Source organism: Dysidea avara, chromosome 4 (assembly GCF_963678975.1).
Source record: "Dysidea avara chromosome 4, odDysAvar1.4, whole genome shotgun sequence".
NCBI lineage: Eukaryota > Metazoa > Porifera > Demospongiae > Dictyoceratida > Dysideidae > Dysidea > Dysidea avara.
The window spans coordinates 18950467-18972892 of NC_089275.1; the positions used below are offsets into that span (position 1 = coordinate 18950467).

The window sequence follows — 22426 nt, forward strand, 5'->3', positions numbered from 1 at the left end:
AGAATAGCTATAATCAGATCAACTTACCCTGCCATTCACTAGAATTGACACATATAAATTCAGCTTTTTTCCTTCCACTGCTATATGGAACAACTTGCAACCAGAGACTTTTGAAGCTTCATCTATCACCGTGTTTAACAACCTTATAAATGAACTGTAAAATTGTAATTAGTTAGCTGTAGCTACATATTTTGATTTGTATATTGCATTTATACTCGCTGTGCGAGGTCTTGCAATTATATAATAATAAAATATATGATTGCTCTATTAGAGTATCTCGATCTTCACTGAACAGAAAGACTAGCTCCTCCCCCCTCCCTCTTCCCCGAACAGAAATGAAAGCAGAGTGCCATCAGACGTAGTCAATAGGTACGGCAGTACAAAAATCTTCTGCTTGATATTGTACGTATACCAGGTTAGCTATACTCAGATGGTACGATTTTCCGTACCATACGCGTATGGTTGTACCGTACGCGTATACGCATATGGTATGTACCATACGCGTGTGGTACAAAATACGCATATGGCATAGAACAGCTACTACAAAGAGACAATAAACACAACAAACACAGGGGCAGATCCAAGAGCTGGGCGCACAAACAGGCTAAGTTGTATGTGCCGGTTTGGGGAGAACAGATTCTCTCAGTTGTTATAATATTTTAAGTAGCAAGCCGGATCCCTCCTTTCGGTAGGTTGAGTGACGGTTTTGTCGTTATGGTCTTTGCAGATGGTTGTGAGTCTTAAAATCTGTTTGAAAGGCATCAGTGAATGACTGAATGGTTCTACCATGTGCATAGCAGGGTTAATAAGAGATGGAATCATATAAGCGCCACAAATTAATACGCTACGTTAATCCAGAGATGCGCGTATAATTTAATTTTTACATTACCGTTCGTGTGCGATCGAAGAAGTACACCTCGAAGCACACATTTACTGGCGAGATCATCGGGCATTATCTATCTGTAAGTGCTATCCCACTAGGGACCTCTAGCTGTTAACACGTTCCTGTCTTGATTCCTTAGTGAGATGATCGCTTCGACCCAGTGGATGAAGCGTTGACGTGAGGAATATTTGAATCATAGATAATATGATGACTGATCATAATCAATGGGAATATGAAACGCCAGCTAAAGACCCCAGGAAAGAAGCAAATCTTATTTCAAGGCTGTTCTTTGTGTAAGCTGCTACACTTAGACTGGGCAGGATCCTTAATCAGGTTTATTTTTTCTTTTTTGGGCAACTGGTTGTAGCTATTGCTACATTGAATGTAAAATATGTAGGTGAACTTGTCTACTTGATATGGCATGTAATTTGCATAGCAACTCTCTCTTGTTGCTTGTTTTAAAGAAATTCTAGCCTTTAAAACAGGTTTTAAGACTTCACAAAGGCCAAATTAACAAAAATAAGAGGTAATACAATACTAAGAGGTGATCATTTGCTGCTTCAAAACTGCAAGAGAATTTGCTCTCTCCAACCACCTACAACTTAGCCTGTTTGTGCCCCTCCCCTTGCCAGCAGCTCCTGGATCTGCAACTGCATCTTATCATGAAGTACTAACCATATAGTACATGTTTATGAAGTATTGTAGTAACCATGCATCCTAAATGCAAGTTATAGTCATGGAATCAGCTAAATTAAGTGATGACAGTTAACTGTCTTGCTATTCCATAGCTGATACATAGCTACAGTTGGGCAGTGTTGACAAGTCTGGCATGATCATACCTTTCTTTTGTGTGTGTGTGCATGCGTGCGTGTGTGTGTGTGTGTACGTGGGAAGGGGGGGGGGGTTCTTTATTAATTTGTGGTGAGTGGTCTAACTACATGAGATATGGGTAGTGTCTAATCATTGGACTGGACTACTGGACTGCAATACTGGAATGGACTACTGGACTGACATTTTTTTGGTTTTACACATTTTTAAGGGTTGGGTTACTGTACATTTTGGTGACTTGTGACAACATTTCAGCACTGAGTGGTGAATATGTAGCCAAATGGGTTCAGTTAAATGTACTGCTTGACAGTACCTACTCTACTGTAGAGAAGATATACTGGTATACCCAAAAATGTTTCTCTCACTGTTAGGCACATGTGAGTATTATGATGCAACTTTTTATAACATAGTTACATAGATGGTGTGTGTGAATACACAAACTAGATCCCATTGCATGATTGGTCATATTTCATTACTGGAATGAAATGTCTACATTCTGTTAATTATATTAAGATGCCATTTAGCTGTTAATAGGAGTAGAAGATTGCATGGTCATAGCACAACAGCATGCAGTACATATATAGAAGTTTTAGTAGGTAAATTTTATGTGCCCCCATTTCACACGGTTACATACGTGTATCATGGACTTCAGTGACTAGTCACCAATTCACAATATACGTATGTTATAGAAAGTTGCATCACAGTAATCACGTGTGCCTAAGAGAGAAACATTTCTGGGTATACCTACATGTCAGTATCTGCTATGCAGTAGAGTAGATACTGTCAAGCAGTGAATATAATACATTTAATTTAACCCATTTGGCTTATCACAACTACTTTTTAGGACCATATTCACCACTCAGTGTTGAAATGTTGTCACAAGTCACCCAAATGTACAGTAATCCCACCCTTAAAAATGTGTAAAACCAAAAAAAAATCGTCAGTCCAGTAGTCCAGTCCAGTGATTAGACACTACCTGAGACATGCACACTTACAGCTATTTGGCAAAAAAGGAAAATACAGAAGTCCAGTAGTCCAGTCCACCGATTGTATTCAACTGGTGACTAATGCACCTATCAGTGTCAAGCCCCACCCCTGGGGATCCCCACTACACCTACTGGGGATTTGACATCTACAGTTTGCTCAACCCTGGGGCTTTGATGGTGGCAGTTCGCTGAACCAAAAATTGTTTTAATAGGTATAAATCAAATCCCCTATAAAACCCCCTCTATCGAGGTGGAGATATAGTGGGTTTTAACAAACTACTCAGCCCCAATACTGTGAAATTTGAAAAAAATACCCTGTATTCCCCCACCCTACTCGGTGGGGCATAAAATTGATGGGTGACTAACTAACAACATGCTATGAATCTGATTTGACTGCAGTACGTGTTGCATCCTTTTACAGTCAGCATTAAATGCAAAAACGATCTTGTACGATGTCAGTGTGCTATCAATTCATATTTGTATTATTCCAAGATGAAGGTACGTTCAAACATAGGCAAGCTTTCAGCTATAAAGTTTGCTTTTGTTATGCCAAGGCAAATAATGCACTTGAAAAGCTGTTAATCAGCCTCTACTAGTGCTGCTGCTGCTGCTGCTGCTTCTGCTGCTGCTGCTGCTGCTACACTCTACCCGAGACTTGCTATTCATCAATGCATAGAGCAAATGGATTTGCTGATGACTTGACTGTCAATGTCAAGTCTCATCAGCAAGTTTTTATCATTGCTTGTCTTGAAGGCAATAGTCATATGTTTTGAGTTCCAACCTCAGAAGTGTATATCTCTTAACTTCAACGGCCACCACCATGGTATGGTTTCCTCTATAGGGCAGATGGGACTATCACTAATATCTGTAATACAGATTGCACCAAGATTATGAATCACACTATGGTGTTTCACTGACTATTTTGCTCAAAAGACAGCATGAAACAACAAATCTTATAATTCTTACAATGCAGTGATAAAGTGTTCTATTTGGGATAAATATAAGATGGGTTTTGAAAAACTTTGTGTCTTCTGTGTTCAATTTCGTTTGGCTGTTGAGAGACTTACTGTGTCATTTATTACTTCAACACAGTCATCAGTATTGAAGTTTGTGAAGAGCTGGTTGAACCTCCCCAAAACTGCAACCCTGGAACTTTTTCACCTAGATGTGTTAATTCAGAATTTCCCCTTTTTACCTCATCAGACATATGTTCTGGCTGTTGAGTGGTCAGTTGATCCATTGATTGCAGAGCTGCGACATTCTGTAATAACCAACATACTGCAGTTTAGATGTCTCTTCCACAATCTTTAACTCTTTATCTGTTGCTAAGGCTTAAGTTCAATGTTCACTCTGCTACGTTCAAGCACGTCATAACTTACATTGTGCTTATGTTGATTAATGGGAATCAAAATTTAGCCATTAACTGTTCAAAATAATTTTTTTGCTTAACTTTAATGTGTACATGAGGACCATGTAATATGCTGAGCAAAGTAATTGTACATGCTTCATATCAACTGTATAGAAAGTTGCACAATACAACTGCAGCAATAGCTATGCAGAGCTAGCTACCAAATTAATGAAATTGATGTTGATGCTTTTATTTGTACATGATATAATTCTACTTTACTGTCACTCTGGAGCAAGCTTGGCCTTTGTGAAAGAGATTGATGTATGGCCTCCCTGAGAAACAGCTGTCCTTCTTGCTACATGCTGGTTGTGGTACTCTACCAAGTCCTATGAACCTGCATCGCTAGGTGGGCCATCATTACTAACCCTAAATATGTCCTTGTCAAGCTCCCTAACCCACAACAAACCATATCTTGACTGGATGTCCTGTTGCTTTTGATCAAGGCAAGTATATCTATGATTCAGTATTGCAAGTTCTAGTTCATGTGCTCCAACAGCATTATACAAAAATATTCTTGAGTGGCACCCTCCTGTTTGTTTCCTTCATTTAGTCTGGGCTACCCTGCAAAGTAACACGAAGAGATAGTGAGCCTGCTTGGTAACTAGCTGCGTATATTCTACACTGCAGTTTCTTATCATATTGAGCTGTCTTACCGTATAGCCTAAATATTTAGAGAGGGAAAATTTTTCCTGATTTTGTGGTTTTGGGGTTATCAGCAAAAATTTTAGCCTTGAAATATTTAGACCTCCATATAGTCTAATACATTTTGGGAGTGTTTGCAAATCCGCAAAATTTTTATTTTTAGCAACATTGCTCAACCTCGAAATATTTGCCCCTCGAAATATTTAGGCTATTCTGCATGTCACTGGCTATATTGTGGCCTCAGATAGCTAGTCAACTTAATCCTCAGTTTTGTACCTTCGCTTACTGGAGCTCTCTTTACCCTTATTAGGTTGCTGTTATTCTCTTAGTAATTCAAACTCCTCAGAGTGAAACATTTTACTCCCCACAGTTATACTGTTACCCCCCACTTTTAACAATGTAGTTTGTCAGTCAATAGAAATTTCTGCAAAATTTTGTAGCAACTTATTGGAAGCATTTTTGGTCACTCTGTAGACAGTTTTGGGCTTGCTTATACCGCAACAATACTGCCAAGGCACCATTAAGGTATCGTGAGAGGTGATATTTTTGACAAGAAAGGCCCAAACCCTAGTATAGAGTGATAGTACACTGCATGATAAGCTTATGAGTAAGGGTGAACACACTTTAATATACAATCACAGCAAGCACATGTACTAAAGTGTGTACACCTGAATCTTGGAAGCAATTAAGCAATTGCAGAGAGTTTAATTTGCACATTCACTGTTGTACATACATGTGGCTAGCAGATGCACACATACTATTGTGTTTGTTTTTTTCAGCTGGCTAGATCCACTGGTGTGGACTGGGTATAGACGAGAACTAAATCAAGAAGATCTTTATGCTAACCCTGAGGGAGCCAAGTCACAGAAGCTATTAAAAGATTTTAAAAAGTAAATATGTCACATAATGTAGAATATGTAAGTAAAACTCATGTATGTACCGTATAGCCTAAATATTTCGAGGGGGAAATTTTCACTGATTTCACGGTTTTGGGGTTATCAGCGAAAATTTTAACCTTGAAATATTTAGACCTCCGTATAGTCTAAGGAATGTTTGCAAATCTGCAAAAAAATTATATTTAGCAACATTGCCTAACCTCGAAATATTTGCTCCTCGAAATATTTAGGCTATACGCTAAAATTGTTCAAAGAAATTAAGTCCTTCCCTACCATGAACTTGAGGTTACTAATGCTATAAGTTGCTATCTGTATGTACAGTTTTAATTTTCTCGTAAATAATGAAAACAATTCTGTGTGTAAATATGAAAAAAACAGAATTTTATAATTGAGTAGAGAACATGTAGCAATAAAACAAGGCAGTTCACCTACACCTGCAGCCAGTGTTGGGAAAGTTACTTTGTCAATGTAATATATTACATATTACTCTTTACTTTTGGGCAATGTAATTACATATTACTCCAAATGAAAAGTAACTTAATATATTACAGTAAGTTACTTTTGCTCTGACCATACACCTTTCTACACCCGGCTTGCATGTTAGTTACTGAGCTAGCATATAGTAAACACTCCTGTAAATATAGCTACTGGCTTCTTGCACCTGTGTAGAGATGTTCATTATTTTACCACTTCAGCCATGCCTAAACATTGCTGGCAAATCATGTGACCAGTTGTCTGAGGTGTGAACTAATATGGATAATTTTATTATAGGGGATCGGGACAGTAGATAATTGCAGCTACTAAGCTGTTGAGTAACACTAATTGGTTAGTAATGGACCTGGTAATGTGTTATGAATATCGTTATATGTTGCTAACGAACTGTAATGGTAACGCGTTACATAATAACAAGTTACTTTCGTTACTAATATAATGAACAATGGGTTCCTTGAAAGTAACTTAAGTAATATTACTAGACTATGAATAGTAGCGCGTTATATTACTTGAAATCACAAAATGTAATAACTATTACATAATGCGTTACTTTTGTATTGCGTTATTCCCAACACTGCCTGCAGCTATGCTAGTGCATGTTCATCTCTACTTCAACCATATAGCATATAGCCATTACTCAAGTAAGGATTAATACTCCACTAGTATAGCTGCAGATGTGAGCAACCTGTCAAATTTCATAGTTTTTGTTAATTCCTGTTTCTCTGCTGTAACATAGTCCAAATGAAGAACAGTACAGAAGCATCTACGCAAACAATCCAGTTGCCATGGAAGTTACGGACAAATCCAATTATAGACATGCAAGTTGGAATGAAGCCAAGACATGCACCAAGACCTACACAATATAGTGGAGAAAGAAGTGGTGTACAAAGGAAGACAACGCTACATCTATGATACTTACATTGTAGCCACTTTGGTGGGAAAAATGCATGTCTTGGACTTAGGTGACATTAAACAGTGGAAAAATCTGCCTACGTATACTAGTAGTGAAGACATCAGTTAATTAGTCAGTAGAGAATTTGTTTGAATAAAGTTTATTAGATTGATTGAAAGCTGTTTTGAAGGCTATACAGTACTACCCCACTGCATGATGAATAATGGTCACATTCATATTTGCTACAAAACGGATATCATTTTGCTTAATCACCACAGCAAGTAAATTTTACAAACTAATCTGCAGATCTAATTCAAAACACTTCTGTTTCATTTATAATACTAATGTAGTAAGGATTAATAGGTGCTTGAATGAGTGTCAAAATGCCATGATGCTGTTACAGTGATGAGTCTACCGTTAAACTGTCAATGCAACAAGAAAGTGATTTTTCACCCTTAATATGACGCATTTAAATTTCCTCTGATTTCCACTCATTTGAATCACTCTTCTATGTACTCTACAAATATGGTACAGAATCTGTGGATGTGTCACAGGTTACAAATTTGCTTGCTGAAATTTTTGTGAACTGCTAGCATCATTGTAGTTGTAGAGGCCAGAGAGTGTCTCTACACATACCTCACCCACACAACTACCTGATAGATGCAAAATAGGTGATATGCAATGAATCAATTTGTTGTTAACATGTGTATATGTTGGTTTTTAACCCTTTGGCCTCGAAGTTAATAATAAAAGTGTTCTTTTAAATGTGAACACCACTATTGTTAAATGCAAACACCACTATTGTTGCACGTATGCATTCAAACACATATGTATATCTCATAAACGAAACATGTTATGATTATATGGTTTAGACTACGCTACTCTGTGGTTAACGGATATTATCCTAAGTTTTATCCGAGCTTGATCGGGCATGATATAAGGTGAATCTGCATTTGTAAGATTTTTTGGCCATTTGTAATACAATAATTATGATGATACTACCTGTCACAAAGGAGAGATGAAATAAAGAAGGTTAGTGGAAGCTTTATGATGTCATGGATCTATCCTTCATAAGTAGTATAATGCAAACCACGGAGGAATAGGCAGTCTCTACATGTATTAACAGGAGCCCAAGTTTGGTATGTCAAAACACATATATTTTATGTAAAATAGGTTTTGTCAACCAAAGCTGCTATAGTGAGGTTTGGGGCCAAAGGGTTAATAGAAAATGTATTATTATTGTTCTAGCTGGCCGTGAACAAAGTAGTTACAAACTTGCAAAAATGCTATTTAGATTAAATGCATTATTAGTGTAAGAACTTAAGGAGAAAAGTTTTCAAGAGTTTCAGAAAGCCCCGTGCACTTTATAGAATAATAAACATATTTTAGTTTGGGAGCTGAAATGTAGTGAGTAATAACATGCCATACATTTATGCTACATAAAATTACGTATTGTGCATTCCTCAGGTAACGATCTGTAATAACTCCTCTTTACATAAATCTTAATAGAACACTCAAATATATTCTAATAGAGGAATCATATAAACAGTAGCTTATAATGTGAGAACTCTATTAGAAAATGATGTAGAGTCTTGTGTTTCATTTCCATTGGGAAAAGAATACTTACATACAAGCTATATTGATGCATAACATTGTAAATATAGGCCATTCAAAACTTATACTACTAGTCTAATTTTTGTCCGTAAGGTTAGTACAGGTTTTTGCAATTGAATTCGGCGACTTTGCAATTGAATTAGTCCCGTTTGCAATTGAATTCGTCGGTTTTGCAATAGAATTCGTCGGTTTTGCAGCTAAATTCGTCCGTAACAAGATGGCAGCTAGAGAAAACATGAAAACATACAAGAACTTGCTCAAGTTCAACAGTAGTTAACAACTCTTTATAAGGCAATAATTCTTCCTTTACAGCCTATCCAGCAACATTCCAAACTCTACTGTGCCATTTGCCATTCGCGATGGGTGTGGTCACTCGTGAGCAAACTAATTAACTTGTCAGACAGCTATCAGCTTCGCGTACTACCAGCTCCAATTACCTTCTAGTGTCTCAAGTGTAACTCTCCATGGCATAAATAATTCATCTCTTAATGAACGGTTGGTTTCTTGGAGCCGTTTTGTTTATGACGAATTGTAATGCAAACGCGATGAATTCTATTGCAAAACCAATGAATTCAACTGCAAAACCGACAGATTCAATTGCAAATGGGACGAATTCTATTGCAAAACCGATGAATTCTATTGCAAAACCGACGAATTTAATTGCAAACAGGACGAATTCAATCGCAAAGGCGACGAATTCAATTGCAAAAACCTGTAATATACGTAGTTATAGTTAATACAAGTAACACAGATGGACTGTTGGGAAAGTATATACAGTGGAACCTCAGTCGTCTGGACCCCACTTATCTGGATTCTCAGTTAACTGAACTACAGAAATGACTGCTCTATTAGAGTAGTGACTGTTCTATTAGGGTAGTTGAAAACATTGATAGTTTTAATTTCTTTTCTTTAAGTTATTTATACACTGTTCAGAGATATGGACTTTTCACCACCCCTGGTACTAAGGGGTTTGGATAACTGAAGTTCCACTGTAGCACAATGATAAGCATAGGGCAAGCATGGGCAGGCCAATTGACTGCGTGCTTGTGTTGTTACCTTCTAATGATTCAAACTTCATTTTACTTACTGGCTAATTGGAACCCTCTTTGGGAAATTCTGACTATGTATCTGTAGGAGCACTGGAGTTAATCCTGCTAACACTCTTGTTAGGTATATTGTGTCAACTACCAATCAGATTGTATAAGCCATTAAGTCTTTGTTTTTTATGTCTTATGTTCAGTACTCATGCATATATTAAAACTTAAAGGCTTCTTTAAAAACACGTTGCAGCTAGCAATGTAAAAGTGAAAGGCATTAGTTGAACATTCTACGTCTGTTTATTTGCCAATGTAAGCTCTTACATCTATGCGAAGGATGGAGGCAGATGTTTTAGCACAGTTTTTGTATATGCATACAAAGAGTAATAAAATGGCATTGAAAAATGTTTGCCTTCAAGGACTTTTTTCAGTTCTATTTAATAACACGTTTCCTATAGTAGATATCTCCATACCACTATGTATTCACACAGATATTGGGCTCTTGAATTGAGACGTCAGCAGAGGAACAAACAACCAAGACTATGGTTTGCATTGCTTCGATACTTTAAAGGAATACTAGTTTATGGCATTATGTTTTATATTGAGGTAACTATAATTTTTATTGTATGACCCAACTACATTTATAGCATGTGATACTTTACAGATATTAATATTTCTTGTACAATCACTACTGGTGGGATATCTATCACAATATTTTTGTGAAAAGAACAGTTTAGAAGAAGAATTGTCCATAGCACAGAAAACTAATGACTCCACATTGGTGAATGCACTAGAAGAAGAAATTGAGCTGGCTACCAGAAATGCTTATTTATTTGCAGCAGGAATCACCGTGTTTGGTTTTGTAATAGCAGTGACACATGCCTGGATATTCTACCTGTCTGGTACTGCTGGGATGAAATTCAGAGTATTACTTACTGCTGCTATATATGAAAAGGTAACATTTATGCATTAGTGCTGCCACGATATAGAAAAACTTTATATCATATATCACCAAGGTTTATATCACGATATGAACATATATCACGATATAGAACTAACTATAACATTTGCAAGACAAACATATTCATTGTAAGTTTAAATGTATACCACAAGCAAAAGTTACTCTTGTTTATCAGGCTTTAAATGCATTTTGCTACTGCTTTACAGTTGAGACAAGTGGCTGGGACAACATAGAAACCTTAAAACCTCCCAGTTTACTTTGGGGTTGGCTTGTTTACCACACTACACCATCGACACAATAACTTAATTAAATGCCAAATACCATATGTCTGGCCTCCCCCACATCATTATACTAAGCGCTACTATTGTGCAACCATTGCTATAACTGATTGGCTATATCATACCATATCACCACCTTGTTATATCAATACTATAATATCGATGTATCGATATATCGTGACAACACTATTATGCATTTTTAAAATCTGCACGTGTATAACTTTTTAAAGCTGATTTTAACTACGTATATATATCTCCATTTTGCAGTGTGTCAGTGGAATGTAACTCCAAACAAATACAGATCAGACATACATCATGTATAACCTTGTACAAAAAAATGTATTCTACTAGAATGGTTGTGCATGCAAACTTTCACACAAGCCACATTGTATAGAAAAAATAATTATGCTAGGTGCATACACCCTGAATATGAAAAACTACATAGCCTCGATGGGGTATATCCATTCACTTACATGTTAGAGGCACATTTGGAAATGTCTGTATCTCAATAAGAGAGTGCTCTATTCAATGCAGTAAAAACCCCTAGATACATACTGCTAACTGTAGGTCTAGTTTTAGTAGTCTATTTAATGGTAATGATTCATAGTTGTATCAAGAAGCTTTTTAACATCTAGCCAAAGAATTACTTCCCCACGAACGCAATATTAAACAGAAAGGTTAGGCTACACATGTTTGTTTGAAATAATTATTTGTTAGAAAATTAGTATAGTGACAACATGTATATATAGGACCTGACTGAACATCACATCTTTAAGGATAGACAGGGCAGGTCAATTAACTATAGATACAAGTTTGTACTTATTAATATTTGATCAAAGTGTTCTATCATACAGTACGGTAGTACTGTATATTAGGGATCATGGAGGTTTGGGTTTTTCTGGCCAAAACCTTCACCCAAAAACCAGCTTTACAACACCATCCTGACACCTTGGCAGCATTGGTTAGAAGTGCCTTCAGTATGATCCTAAAGGCTTCCAATAAATTGTTGCGAATTTTAAAAAGAATTTTATTCAATGGAATTTTCTACTATCTTCCTGTCGACCTGCCTGATGCATTCAGGGAAGCGTAGCTCGATAACAGCTAAGGCTATTGGCGTGATTTTTTCACTGTTCGATGTCGTTCCGTCCCGAGATGTGCCTTTTGTTATACCGCAGTATGTAAAATGCATGCATCATGGACTTACCTCTGTCCTCCTTTGTGTCCCATTTCTTTTTGCTGATAGCCCAAGGTGTCCATTCGTGGTAGTGCGATGCGTGGCTTCCCTACAGTATGTTTGTAAACAATCATTTGTATTTTCCATGGTGACTGGATTGATAGCAGAGGCAATTCTAACACTGTTCTTCGTAACGCTGTGTAATGGGCTGAAAGCAAGGCATAAGGGCTGCTGCACTTTCGAGGTAGTAATTGATAGTTGGGAGCATGAATCGTCATATTTTCGTGGTGACTGGATTGTTGCAGAGGTATGTTTTTCATCTGTAGCTTTGTGTAATGGGCTGAACATAGCTGAAAGCGAAGCGTAATGGCCACTGCACTTTCCAAACAGTATTTGATAGCTGGAGCAATTGGTATTAAATATTAGTTCTAATTTAGTTACATCTATGTTAATTGTCTTTAAATTCAAAAGTTCCAGTGGGTCATTACATGGCATTGCATTGGGCTAATTGATCACGTGTGTCATTCATGCATTAGCAATTATTACAATCAAAATTGTATTGTATAACATATACATAACTACAAACTCACTTTCAGAATGTTTTGTATATGAAAGTAAAATTAGATAGCTACTAAATAGTTAGATATATGAAATTGAATTGCATATAGCACAAAAATACCAGGACACATCCTTGGTGTTAACAAAAACCAGAAAGAGACTTATTTATTATTTAGCCTCCAGTGCCATTTCAGGGCATCTATTTTCAAAAAATTTCCTGGTCCAGACAATTTACCGACATGCTGATTTACATGCTGTTGGGTATCACATGAAAGCAGATAATAATTTAAATGTGTATGACCTCCATTTCAGTCCATGGATGCCTCACCACTCAAAATCTCTGGGCTGTGGCCCTGTATGAATGTACAGTGTGTGCACTGTGAAAAAAGGGTTTCTTGTTTTTAATGTCATTTTTTGCTGCCAGTTTGACAGATTCATTTTTTATTATAAGAGCACACAAAATTAATGAGAGTTTGTTGTCAAAATGACACACCTTATAGCATTCAGCTTACAGCATGTTACAATAGCAATTTGTAGTATTGTTAAGACAACTACTATATACCACTGCATATTTGTCATTTTTCTAGCATTTTACAGAGTGTGTAGTGAGTACATGTTCTCATACATGTAGTTATGGAGGTTGCTTAGCCTATCCCCTTCAATAATATAGTTCTCACAATAATTATATCTTTCTTGCTCACATATTTAGATTTTACACCTATCGCACTCCACTATTGGACAGCTATCTATTGGACACATTGTAAACCTTGCCACCAATGATGTTCAACGATTTGACCAGGTGAAGTGGCTGTGTAATAGTTGACAGCACTCAGTGGCAATTGTATAACTATACAAGTACATGTACTACAGCAGCAAGTTTCTCGTATCAACTTACAAGTATTGGTCAAGCCCAACCAAAACTCGATAATGACTTACTATATAGGCTTGATTACTCATGGTTGCATGTTTGCTTTGGGTTGAAGCAAGATTGTTTTGCTTACCACAGGAGACACAATTCATGCATTATATTATACTTTTGTGTCTCATTCTTTTCAGGCTTAAAGGCATTGATGTGCTAGTACATATCATAAGTTTACTTAAATTTTACCACTGTCAAAGCAACCTCATGCAACATTCAAAGTACTGCAAGTAACATAATACAGTAGTCCCTCTATTATCTGGACACTGATTTTCCAAACATTCCATTATTCGAACTGTGGGAATGACTGTTCTATTAGAGTATTTTGATGAAGGTGTACATTCTATTAGAGCATTTGAATGGAACTCTGTATACATATGAATGAGCTTCTATTATCTTTTCGATTATCACGCACCCAGGGCTGAGGGAGGGAGCACCGGTAAAATCATGAAAATTACAACATCTGCAGGAGCATTCAACATGCATTTTTGATGAACTTTATAGGTTGACAATCGCAGACAGTATAAATGGTGAGATGGATCATTTGTATGATAAAAGGAATGGCCAAATCCACAGTTAAAAATCTACACATATACACCACACTGCACACTGTACACTGAACACACCCCATTATATTACAACATGTTACATACCTATACTATCATGCATATACAACTGGTTTAACAATAGATAATGTTACACAAATCTTATCTATGCACTTCAGGCATTAGAGTTTATCCACATGTGGTGGATATTCCCCCTATCAGCACCACTGGCTGTGTACTTATTGTGGAGTGAAGTAGGCCCCAGCTGTTTGGTTGGCTTTGGGATCATGTTCCTACAACCACCACTTCAATATATACTAGCACGTCTGTACACCAGGATGTGGTATGTTGAGGTTGAGGACATCGTAATGGTCCCTGATATCCATGGATGTTACAGGTTAAAGGCAGCTAAAGTGACAGACAATAGAGTGAGAGTGATGAATGAGATCATCGGTGGTATGAGACTGATCAAGATGTATGCCTGGGAGTGGGCATTCCATGAATATGTGAAGATGATCAGAAGGTTAGCAGTCAACAATTTCATTGATGTCAGTATCATTTTTATGTGATACGTAGGAAGGAGAGCAAGATCATCACTAAAGCTAGTATGATCAGGTCCTTCAATCAGGCATTGTTTTACTCACTGATCAGCTTACTGAGTTTTGCCACTTTCTCAACGTATACTGCACTAGGAAATGTTCTTACTCCTAAGAAAGTGTTTACTGTAATCACTGTCTTTGCCATTACACGGATCTATTACTTCTACAGACTTGTGAACTGTTTACTAGGATTGTCAGACATGTGGGTTGCTTCAAAACGAATTCAGGTAAATACAACAGTGTATGGAATACACTCAAGTGTGTATATTGTCTCTCTATTCACAGAACTTGTTACTACTACCAGAACTGAGTAATAATACAATAACTTATAGTGATAAGGTCAAGACAGCTAGTAGATCATGTTCCCCTAATGTGATGCTTCCTCTAAAGTTGGTCAATGAAGAAGTCACTACTGATAGTGGAGATGGATCATTCTCCAATGGAGTAACTCCCAGGATCATAGTCAATAATCTAACAGCATCCTGGACACATGTTAGTGTTTAACAGTCAGGAATGATGTAATCTGAGGATTTATTCTGAACTAGCAACCCTTTCCCTATACTACTAATTTTTATGTTACTATAGAACACATGTATACTGTAGCTCATGAGATTCATGCAAGTATTCATCTCAGCACCCTTTATCTAACCTTGCACGTGTGTACTGTGCATTAATATTGTATGTGTTTACTTGTACACTTACTGTACACATACACACATGTACATACACATGACACATATATTGTGCTAAATGCTCACATATGTGTGCTTCTAGGCAAGAGAAAAGGTTGTTTTAGAAGACATCAACTTCACTGTAGATCAGGTGAGAGGTGTTTAGTTTGGAGACACATTAATTATCACCAGTTGATCCAGTCAAACAGGTTACTAGCAGTGGTTGGTCCAGTTGGATCAGGAAAGGTAAGATGTTATACTGTAGTTGACTCTAACTGATCTCCATATCACCCACTATAGTCATCAATACTACAGTGTTTACTGAGAGAATTAGAAGCATTGGATGGGTCAGTAGACATTGAGGGTAGTGTATCTTATGCTAGTCAGGACCCATGGATATTTTCTGGAACAGTAAAAGAGAACATTTTATTTGGAAAAAATTATGATGAAGTTTGGTATAAAAAAGTAGTGGAGTGCTGTTCTCTCATTAAGGTATGTTAACGGTGGCGGCCAAGAAATGGCTGCAATGATGTTAATGCTAAAAATTTTAATAATGGCTGTGTGCATTGTTAAAATTTATTAGCATTAACATCATTGCAGCCATTTCTTGGCCGCCACCTTTGATTTCACAACTTTTTTCACCTAGACTTTTAAGGCCGCACCATTTTTTCACAGCTTGGCTGTTTTTGTGTGGATATGTTTTACTGTAGGATATTGATGAGATGCCAATTGGCAATGAGACATTGATAGGAGAACGAGGAGTAAACCTTAGTGGTGGTCAAAAGGCTAGAGTGAACCTTGCCAGGTATATTTAATCCATGTATAAACACAGAGTTGGAGAAGTTACCATACTACGAGCATGTAATACTGTATACAATTCTTTAACCATGTAATACGATTATTATATTTTTCAAAAAGTAAAATATATTATACTATCAAGGTAGTTGAAGGCACATGATAGTATGTCATACAGCATCACACCACACTGTGGGTATATAAACTGGAAGAACAAAATACATGACTTGCATGTATGTGTATACAGTATCTTAATGGTCCCTTCTCCAAAGTAATGGACTATATATTACTACAGAAAGAAAAGTATATTATTCTTAGTAAGTTACAACTATGTAAGTTACCCCAAATCTGGTTGTATAGGACTGTGTACAGGGACAGTGACATCATGTTGTTGGATGATCCTCTGAGTGCAGTAGATGCTGCAGTGAGCAGACATCTGTTTGACAAGTATGTGTAAAATGTTAGCAGAGTAACAGATGATATTTCTGGTACTATTTTAAGGTGTATATGTGGAGTGTTAGCAGATAAGTTGGTAATCTTAGTTACCCATCAGTTACAATATGCTGAACATGCAGATTGTATTCTAGTACTAAAAGAGGTTTGTGTTAGCAAATCAAAGTGACAATAATGTTATTTGGTTCAGTAGGGTTGTGTACAAGGATATGGAAATTATGAGGAGTTAACATCAACTGGCCTTGACCCTACTGAACTATTTGATGATGTAATGGATAATCTGGTGTCCCCCAATTTGGAGAAAGAAGAGCATGAAGATGTAACTGAAAAAGTGCATCTTGACTTACCAACAAGTCCAATTGATGCGCAACACTTATTAGTAGACAGGGCAACTAGTCATAGTAGACAGTTACATTCTGAAAGTTCAGCGGCAGACGAAATGTCTTTACATACTGTTCCTTCAATGTTTTCCCTAGTGTCCATACCCAGTCACTTTGAGGGTTTAAACATCAATACTGATAATAATGAGGTGAGTATACAAGGGGACTTTAAATACCTAAAGAATTAATAATCAGTTTAATTACAGCATGTACAATGACAAGGTATAGACACAATAAAGAATTGAGGGGAACAGTACTGAAGGCTGTTTTATGTCCTTAAAGCTTAGCCTATAAAATATTTACTAGTAGGGTGTTTATTTATACGAGTGGGATTCCTCTCTCTATCTTTCTAGCTTGTCAATCAAGACATTTACAGCATCGTCGGCCTGGCATGAGATCTCGCATGATATATATGTAGCCCAAGTTTTAAAATACTAAACCTATTCAGTGGGCTTAATGGGGCTCATTGTGCCAATGCCATGTACTTGTCGTATTTCATCAATCGGGAGGTATTTCAGTACCCAAGAACATCCAGTACGCTTTCAATACAAAACCATTGGGCTCACATGCACGCTTCCAACCTCCTCTGCTATGTACATATAGGGTAACAAATTAAGTTTTTAAGCCTATTAGAGCTGTAATCAAGCTTACATAGTTGCTCTCCTTTGAACCTGTTCACATCCTTAATAAGGCTATAGTCTCCAGATGATAGAACTACATGTGACTTGTGACCTATTGATAACTACAACATTCTCTTGCTGTTACTGAAGTAACCTTACACCAAGTGAAGTTTCCAAGACTATATTATAATCATGATGCATGGTTCATGCACCAAGTACACTGGCAGTTTTATGATTTTGGTAGTATGTAATGTTTGACAAAACGTTATTCATTAAGGCTGTGCGATAATCAGCGCTGTAAAACACTTATCATACGTATGTATGTGACTTATCGTGATTGACTCTGGCATTATCAAAATTATACTACTCCATTTTGACAGCAGTTAGATGATACACTATGAGTAAGGTCTCTAACCAGTTGCATTTGGCAGTACTGAAAAAGATTTTACTATCTCCCTAAGTCCTGCCTTTTTATTATTGCAGAAACTGCATGTGCATTATTGTGATACGTAATATAGTTTGTTGTGATACGTATCAACAGGCTTTTGTTATCAAAGCCTGTTGATTTGTTAGTTCTTAATTAGTACCTATTAAAGACTTTAGTACCTATTAAGAACTAACAAATCAACAGGCTTTTGTTATCAAAGCCTGTTGATTTGTTATTTCTTAATTAGTACCTATTAAAGACTTTATTTTAGTAAGTGGATGTGTATATTTCAGTAATTTTCTTGCTTTAGAATAAACATGATGTGATGCCAGAAGAGGAGAGAGCTCATGGTACCATTTCAAACAAGACTTACTTGTTATTTGCAAAAGAAGGTGGTGGAAGTCACTTAATAACAATAGCCCTCATTGTACTACTGTTAGCAGTAGAGGTTAGTGTTTAATAACCAATTACAGCATTGTCCATGCAGAATTTGTGTAGGGTTCTGTTATTTGTACTGATTGGTGGTTAGCAAACTGGTAGGTAAAACAGGGAAGCTAGTTACAGATATTTAACTTTATCTGTTTGTAATAGGGCTAGTGAAGCTGACTCTTGCTTACCAGATACTGTTAACATTTCCACTGCAAGTTCTTCTGATTATAACCTCACTACAGACCAAAGAGTTGGAATATATGGTGGACTTGTTGGAGTGACTACTACACTAATATTATCCAGAGCTGTACTGTGTTACCTGCTCTGCTTTGCTGCTACTAGTAGTTTACATAGTAAAATGTTTAAATCAATACTACGTACTCCAATACTGTTTTTTGATACTAACCCAGTTGGTGAGTACAGGACAATGTGTGAAGTGTGTAGCAAATGGTGCTGAGGGAATTGAATTTGCACACAAATACCTTAGTCAAAAACTAATAGGTGAACTGCAGTGCTCTAAAGTTTTCTTGTATGAAGTATTTCATAATGGTAAAGTACTGTAATAATCACACAAACTAACTTTTTGTAATACCTTCTGCTACAATTTTTACTGAAGACCATATCTTTTCTTGCATGCTTTGATACTTGTTTTCATCTGTTAAAACATTCATTTCTAGAACATTCATTTCAGAGGACTATTTTAAACTAAAACATTCATGTACAGTGTTTAAGGTGGCAATGGACAACTAAATGTGATAGTTTAATGGCTATGGGTTAGTGGTTATGGTTTGCAGGTCCTTGTTCCAATCCATATGTTTTAATTTCATGTTTTTATGTATGTGAAGAACATATTGATACCGGTATCTGTGTGATGTAAGAAAATACCTTAAATATCGTTGTGCGGATACATAAACCATTGCAAGAATGCCTGTTGGTGGATTAAACAAATCAGAATAGAATGCTGTGAAGTTACAATGAGAAAACCAAATTATGTGTAACAACTGTGTGATCAAGATGAAAAGAGAATAACAAACTAGAACTCTGGAATTTATGATGCCTGCATTATGTACTTTGACTTTAAGACCCTGTGTCAAACCTCAAAGCATGGGAAAAGCTCCATAGTAAAAATAATCCCAGTAGATCACACAGCTACACATACATGAAAATTTTCATCTTAACAGTTTGGTGCACTAGTATATTGGGGCCATGCACCTGCCTGGCATACTTTGATATCATAGTATCTTGTCTGAAACCCGTGTCTCGGGCAATGGTAAAAGTTTTCAGATAACAGAAGCCCATGCATTTATATACATACCGCCGTTGGAATACTTTGATGTAATGTACTGTACTCTAGTAGGCCAATCATTTTCAATTTTGGATAAACAATGGCACAGATAAACCTGTGATAGTTGAGAGTTTACTGTACGTCTAGTAGTAGGGAACTTTTGTTGTAGTTTTGTGTGAAAAGTACACAGTGCATACTTGTCATTAATTTTATTGATAATGTAGGACGTGTGCTTAACCGATTTTCCAAAGATATTGGATTTATGGATGCTCTTTTACCAAACAAACTATTGGATTGCATCACTGTGAGTGATAAAATGTATATTGTATAAATTTTCATTGTACAAATTGTAGTTAGGGTTACGTCTTGCTGGTGTCTTTGTGACTGCCTGTGTTGCCAACTACTGGTTATCCATACTTGTGACCCTTATTGTTGTATCAATACTTCTATTTCGACATTATTTCTTGTATGCTTCAAGAAATATACAAAGACTGGAGGCACTGGGTGAGTGCTTTAATCTCAGTTTTAAATATTTTATTGTCTCCTCAGCTCGTAGTCCAGTATACTCTCACATTTCATCTACCATTCAAGGCCTATCTATCATCAGAGCCTACAAGGAACAATCTAAATTTCTTAAAACTCACCATTTCTACCAGAATGAACACACTAAAGCATGGTACTTGAAGGTAGCCACTATTCGATGGTTTGGTATGAGACTTGACATATTAGGAGCAGTCTTTATTATGTTTGTTGTTTTTACTTCCATTCCATTAGCTGATGGTATTATATTAATTTTGTAAGTAGCAGTTTATCATATTAACTTGTGTTTAGTTCTTGATCCAGCACTTGTGGGATTATCTTTGGCCTACGCTGCTACTGTCAGTGCCATGCTGCAATATGCTGTCCGTTTAAGTGCTGAAGTGGAAAGCCTGGTAAGAGATTATTCCAGATTTGGAGATATAATATGTGTGATGTACGTAGATGGTGTCAGTGGAGAGAGTCATGGCTTATGGTCAGTTAGAAAGTGAAGCAGAACTGGAAACTATTCCACATAACAAAGCTCCTCGTTTTGAATGGCCTGACAAAGGAGTTATCGAACTTCATAACACTAAATTTAAATATGCTGTTGATCATCCCTACGTGCTGAAGTCAATATCTTTTAGGATTGAATCATGTGAAAAGGTGTATAGCTTAATATTATTATTATATTGACAAGTTGTGTGTATACATTTCATATTACTGCATGTAGGTTGGAATTGTGGGGAGGACTGGAGCTGGCAAGTCTTCATTGTTGGCAGCATTGTTCAGATTAGCAGAACCAGAAGGAGTGTTTGAAATTGATGGAATACAAATAACAGATATAGGACTGCATGATCTTCGTAAAAGGATATCAATTATTCCACAGGTGATGTGTGTAGTATGTTGTGATGAGATACGTATTATGTGGCCATGGATTAGTGTGTGTATGATACAGGACCCAGTACTGTTCAGTGGAACTGTGAGGTACAACTTGGACCCATTCAATGAACTTGCAGATCACCAACTATGGGATGCCTTGGAAGAAGTAACGTTACTATATTAATACAGTGTTTTAGAATAACAATACAATTCATACAGGTTCAATTGAGAGAGGTTGTAATGAACTTGGAGGATGGGCTAGAAGCACAAGTGTTTGAAGGTGGTTCTAACTTTAGCGTGGGTCAACGACAGTTGATGTGTCTAGCGAGATCATTATTGAGGAGGAATAAGATCCTTGTGATTGATGAAGCAACTGCCAATGTTGATCTAATGTGAGTGAAAGCATTAGCTTGAGAGATGTATGGTGGACACCTCTTTTTGACTATAGAACGGATGGTATAATTCAAGAGATGATCCGCAAAAAGTTTAATTATTGTACTATCCTTACTATTGCTCATCGACTGGAAACAATAATGGACTCTGATAGAGTACTGGTGAGTTAGGATGATGGTGAACAATGTGTAGATGTTGTGAATTTGTAGGTTTTATCTTCTGGTAAAGTGATAGAGTTTGATACACCATATAACCTCCTACAAAAACAACACTCAACATTTCATAGTATGATAAAGAGAACTGGTCCTGTAGAGTCAGAAAGACTTAAGGATATTGCCAGAACAGTGGAAAAATTGAAACATGGTTCCAGATTATAGGTAGCTATTATCAGAGTAAATTTTATCATAAAAGTCACTACCATAGTTTATGATTGACATCAAAGCAGCACATGCCATATAGCAAATTTTTTCACGGATTGCTATCAGCCAAAATTCTGAGGGGGAAACTTTTTGCTCCTTTAGCTGTTTACAATACTCAAACAATGCCATGTTAATCTAGCTGCAAATCTTTTTATTTGAGGAGGGGGGTAGAGATTTTCACGGATACGTAGGTGTCAATGCACGAAAATTGCAACCCTCTCAAAAATTTATGGTATTCCAATAATTTAATTTAGACCACCACCTTGGTCAAACTCCAACCTGGTAATCAATGTCATTCAAAGTTTACCTTCAATAATTGTGCATGCTCCATTGCAGAGCTGCCACCAATAATTTAAAATCTTTTGTAGGTTTTACACGTCTTGCAATATGGTCTATGTACTGTATGTAGTTACCAACAGAATCCAACTAGAAAAGAATGCAACA

General features: G+C 36.8%; 1 protein-coding gene across 2 annotated transcripts; it reads left to right on the forward strand.

Annotated features, from left to right (window-relative positions):
* The first annotated feature begins 848 nt into the window (after window positions 1-848).
* LOC136254031 (ATP-binding cassette sub-family C member 4-like) lies at window positions 849-21997 on the forward strand. Of its 2 annotated transcripts, XM_066046682.1 has the most exons (31): window positions 849-962; window positions 1023-1176; window positions 5527-5637; window positions 10170-10284; window positions 10343-10633; window positions 13359-13448; window positions 14293-14456; window positions 14511-14636; window positions 14690-14939; window positions 14998-15051; window positions 15103-15204; window positions 15487-15534; window positions 15585-15629; window positions 15684-15875; window positions 16094-16188; window positions 16539-16625; window positions 16680-16776; window positions 16825-17160; window positions 18369-18506; window positions 18557-18594; window positions 18650-18900; window positions 19997-20076; window positions 20126-20276; window positions 20322-20552; window positions 20604-20704; window positions 20754-20954; window positions 21022-21177; window positions 21247-21336; window positions 21390-21562; window positions 21619-21724; window positions 21773-21997. In XM_066046682.1, exons 2-31 carry the CDS (start codon window positions 1088-1090, stop codon window positions 21938-21940), a joined length of 4176 nt encoding a protein of 1391 aa, XP_065902754.1. In that variant the 5' UTR covers window positions 849-962; window positions 1023-1087; the 3' UTR covers window positions 21941-21997. The 2 variants fall into 2 exon arrangements, with proteins under 2 accessions (XP_065902754.1, XP_065902753.1); XM_066046681.1 differs by having other exon boundaries at window positions 14998-15204.
* Window positions 21998-22426: the final 429 nt, after the last annotated feature.

Excerpts from the sequence above, each read along its gene's own strand:
- LOC136254031 (XM_066046681.1), top strand. The coding sequence starts at position 1,088 with ATGATGACTGATCATAATCAATGGGAATATGAAACGCCAGCTAAAGAC. Across the intron at positions 5,638-10,169 it reads CTATTAAAAGATTTTAAAAA|ATATTGGGCTCTTGAATTGA; the intron begins GTAAATATGTCA and ends GTATTCACACAG. Across the intron at positions 21,725-21,772 it reads TGGACTCTGATAGAGTACTG|GTTTTATCTTCTGGTAAAGT; the intron begins GTGAGTTAGGAT and ends GTGAATTTGTAG.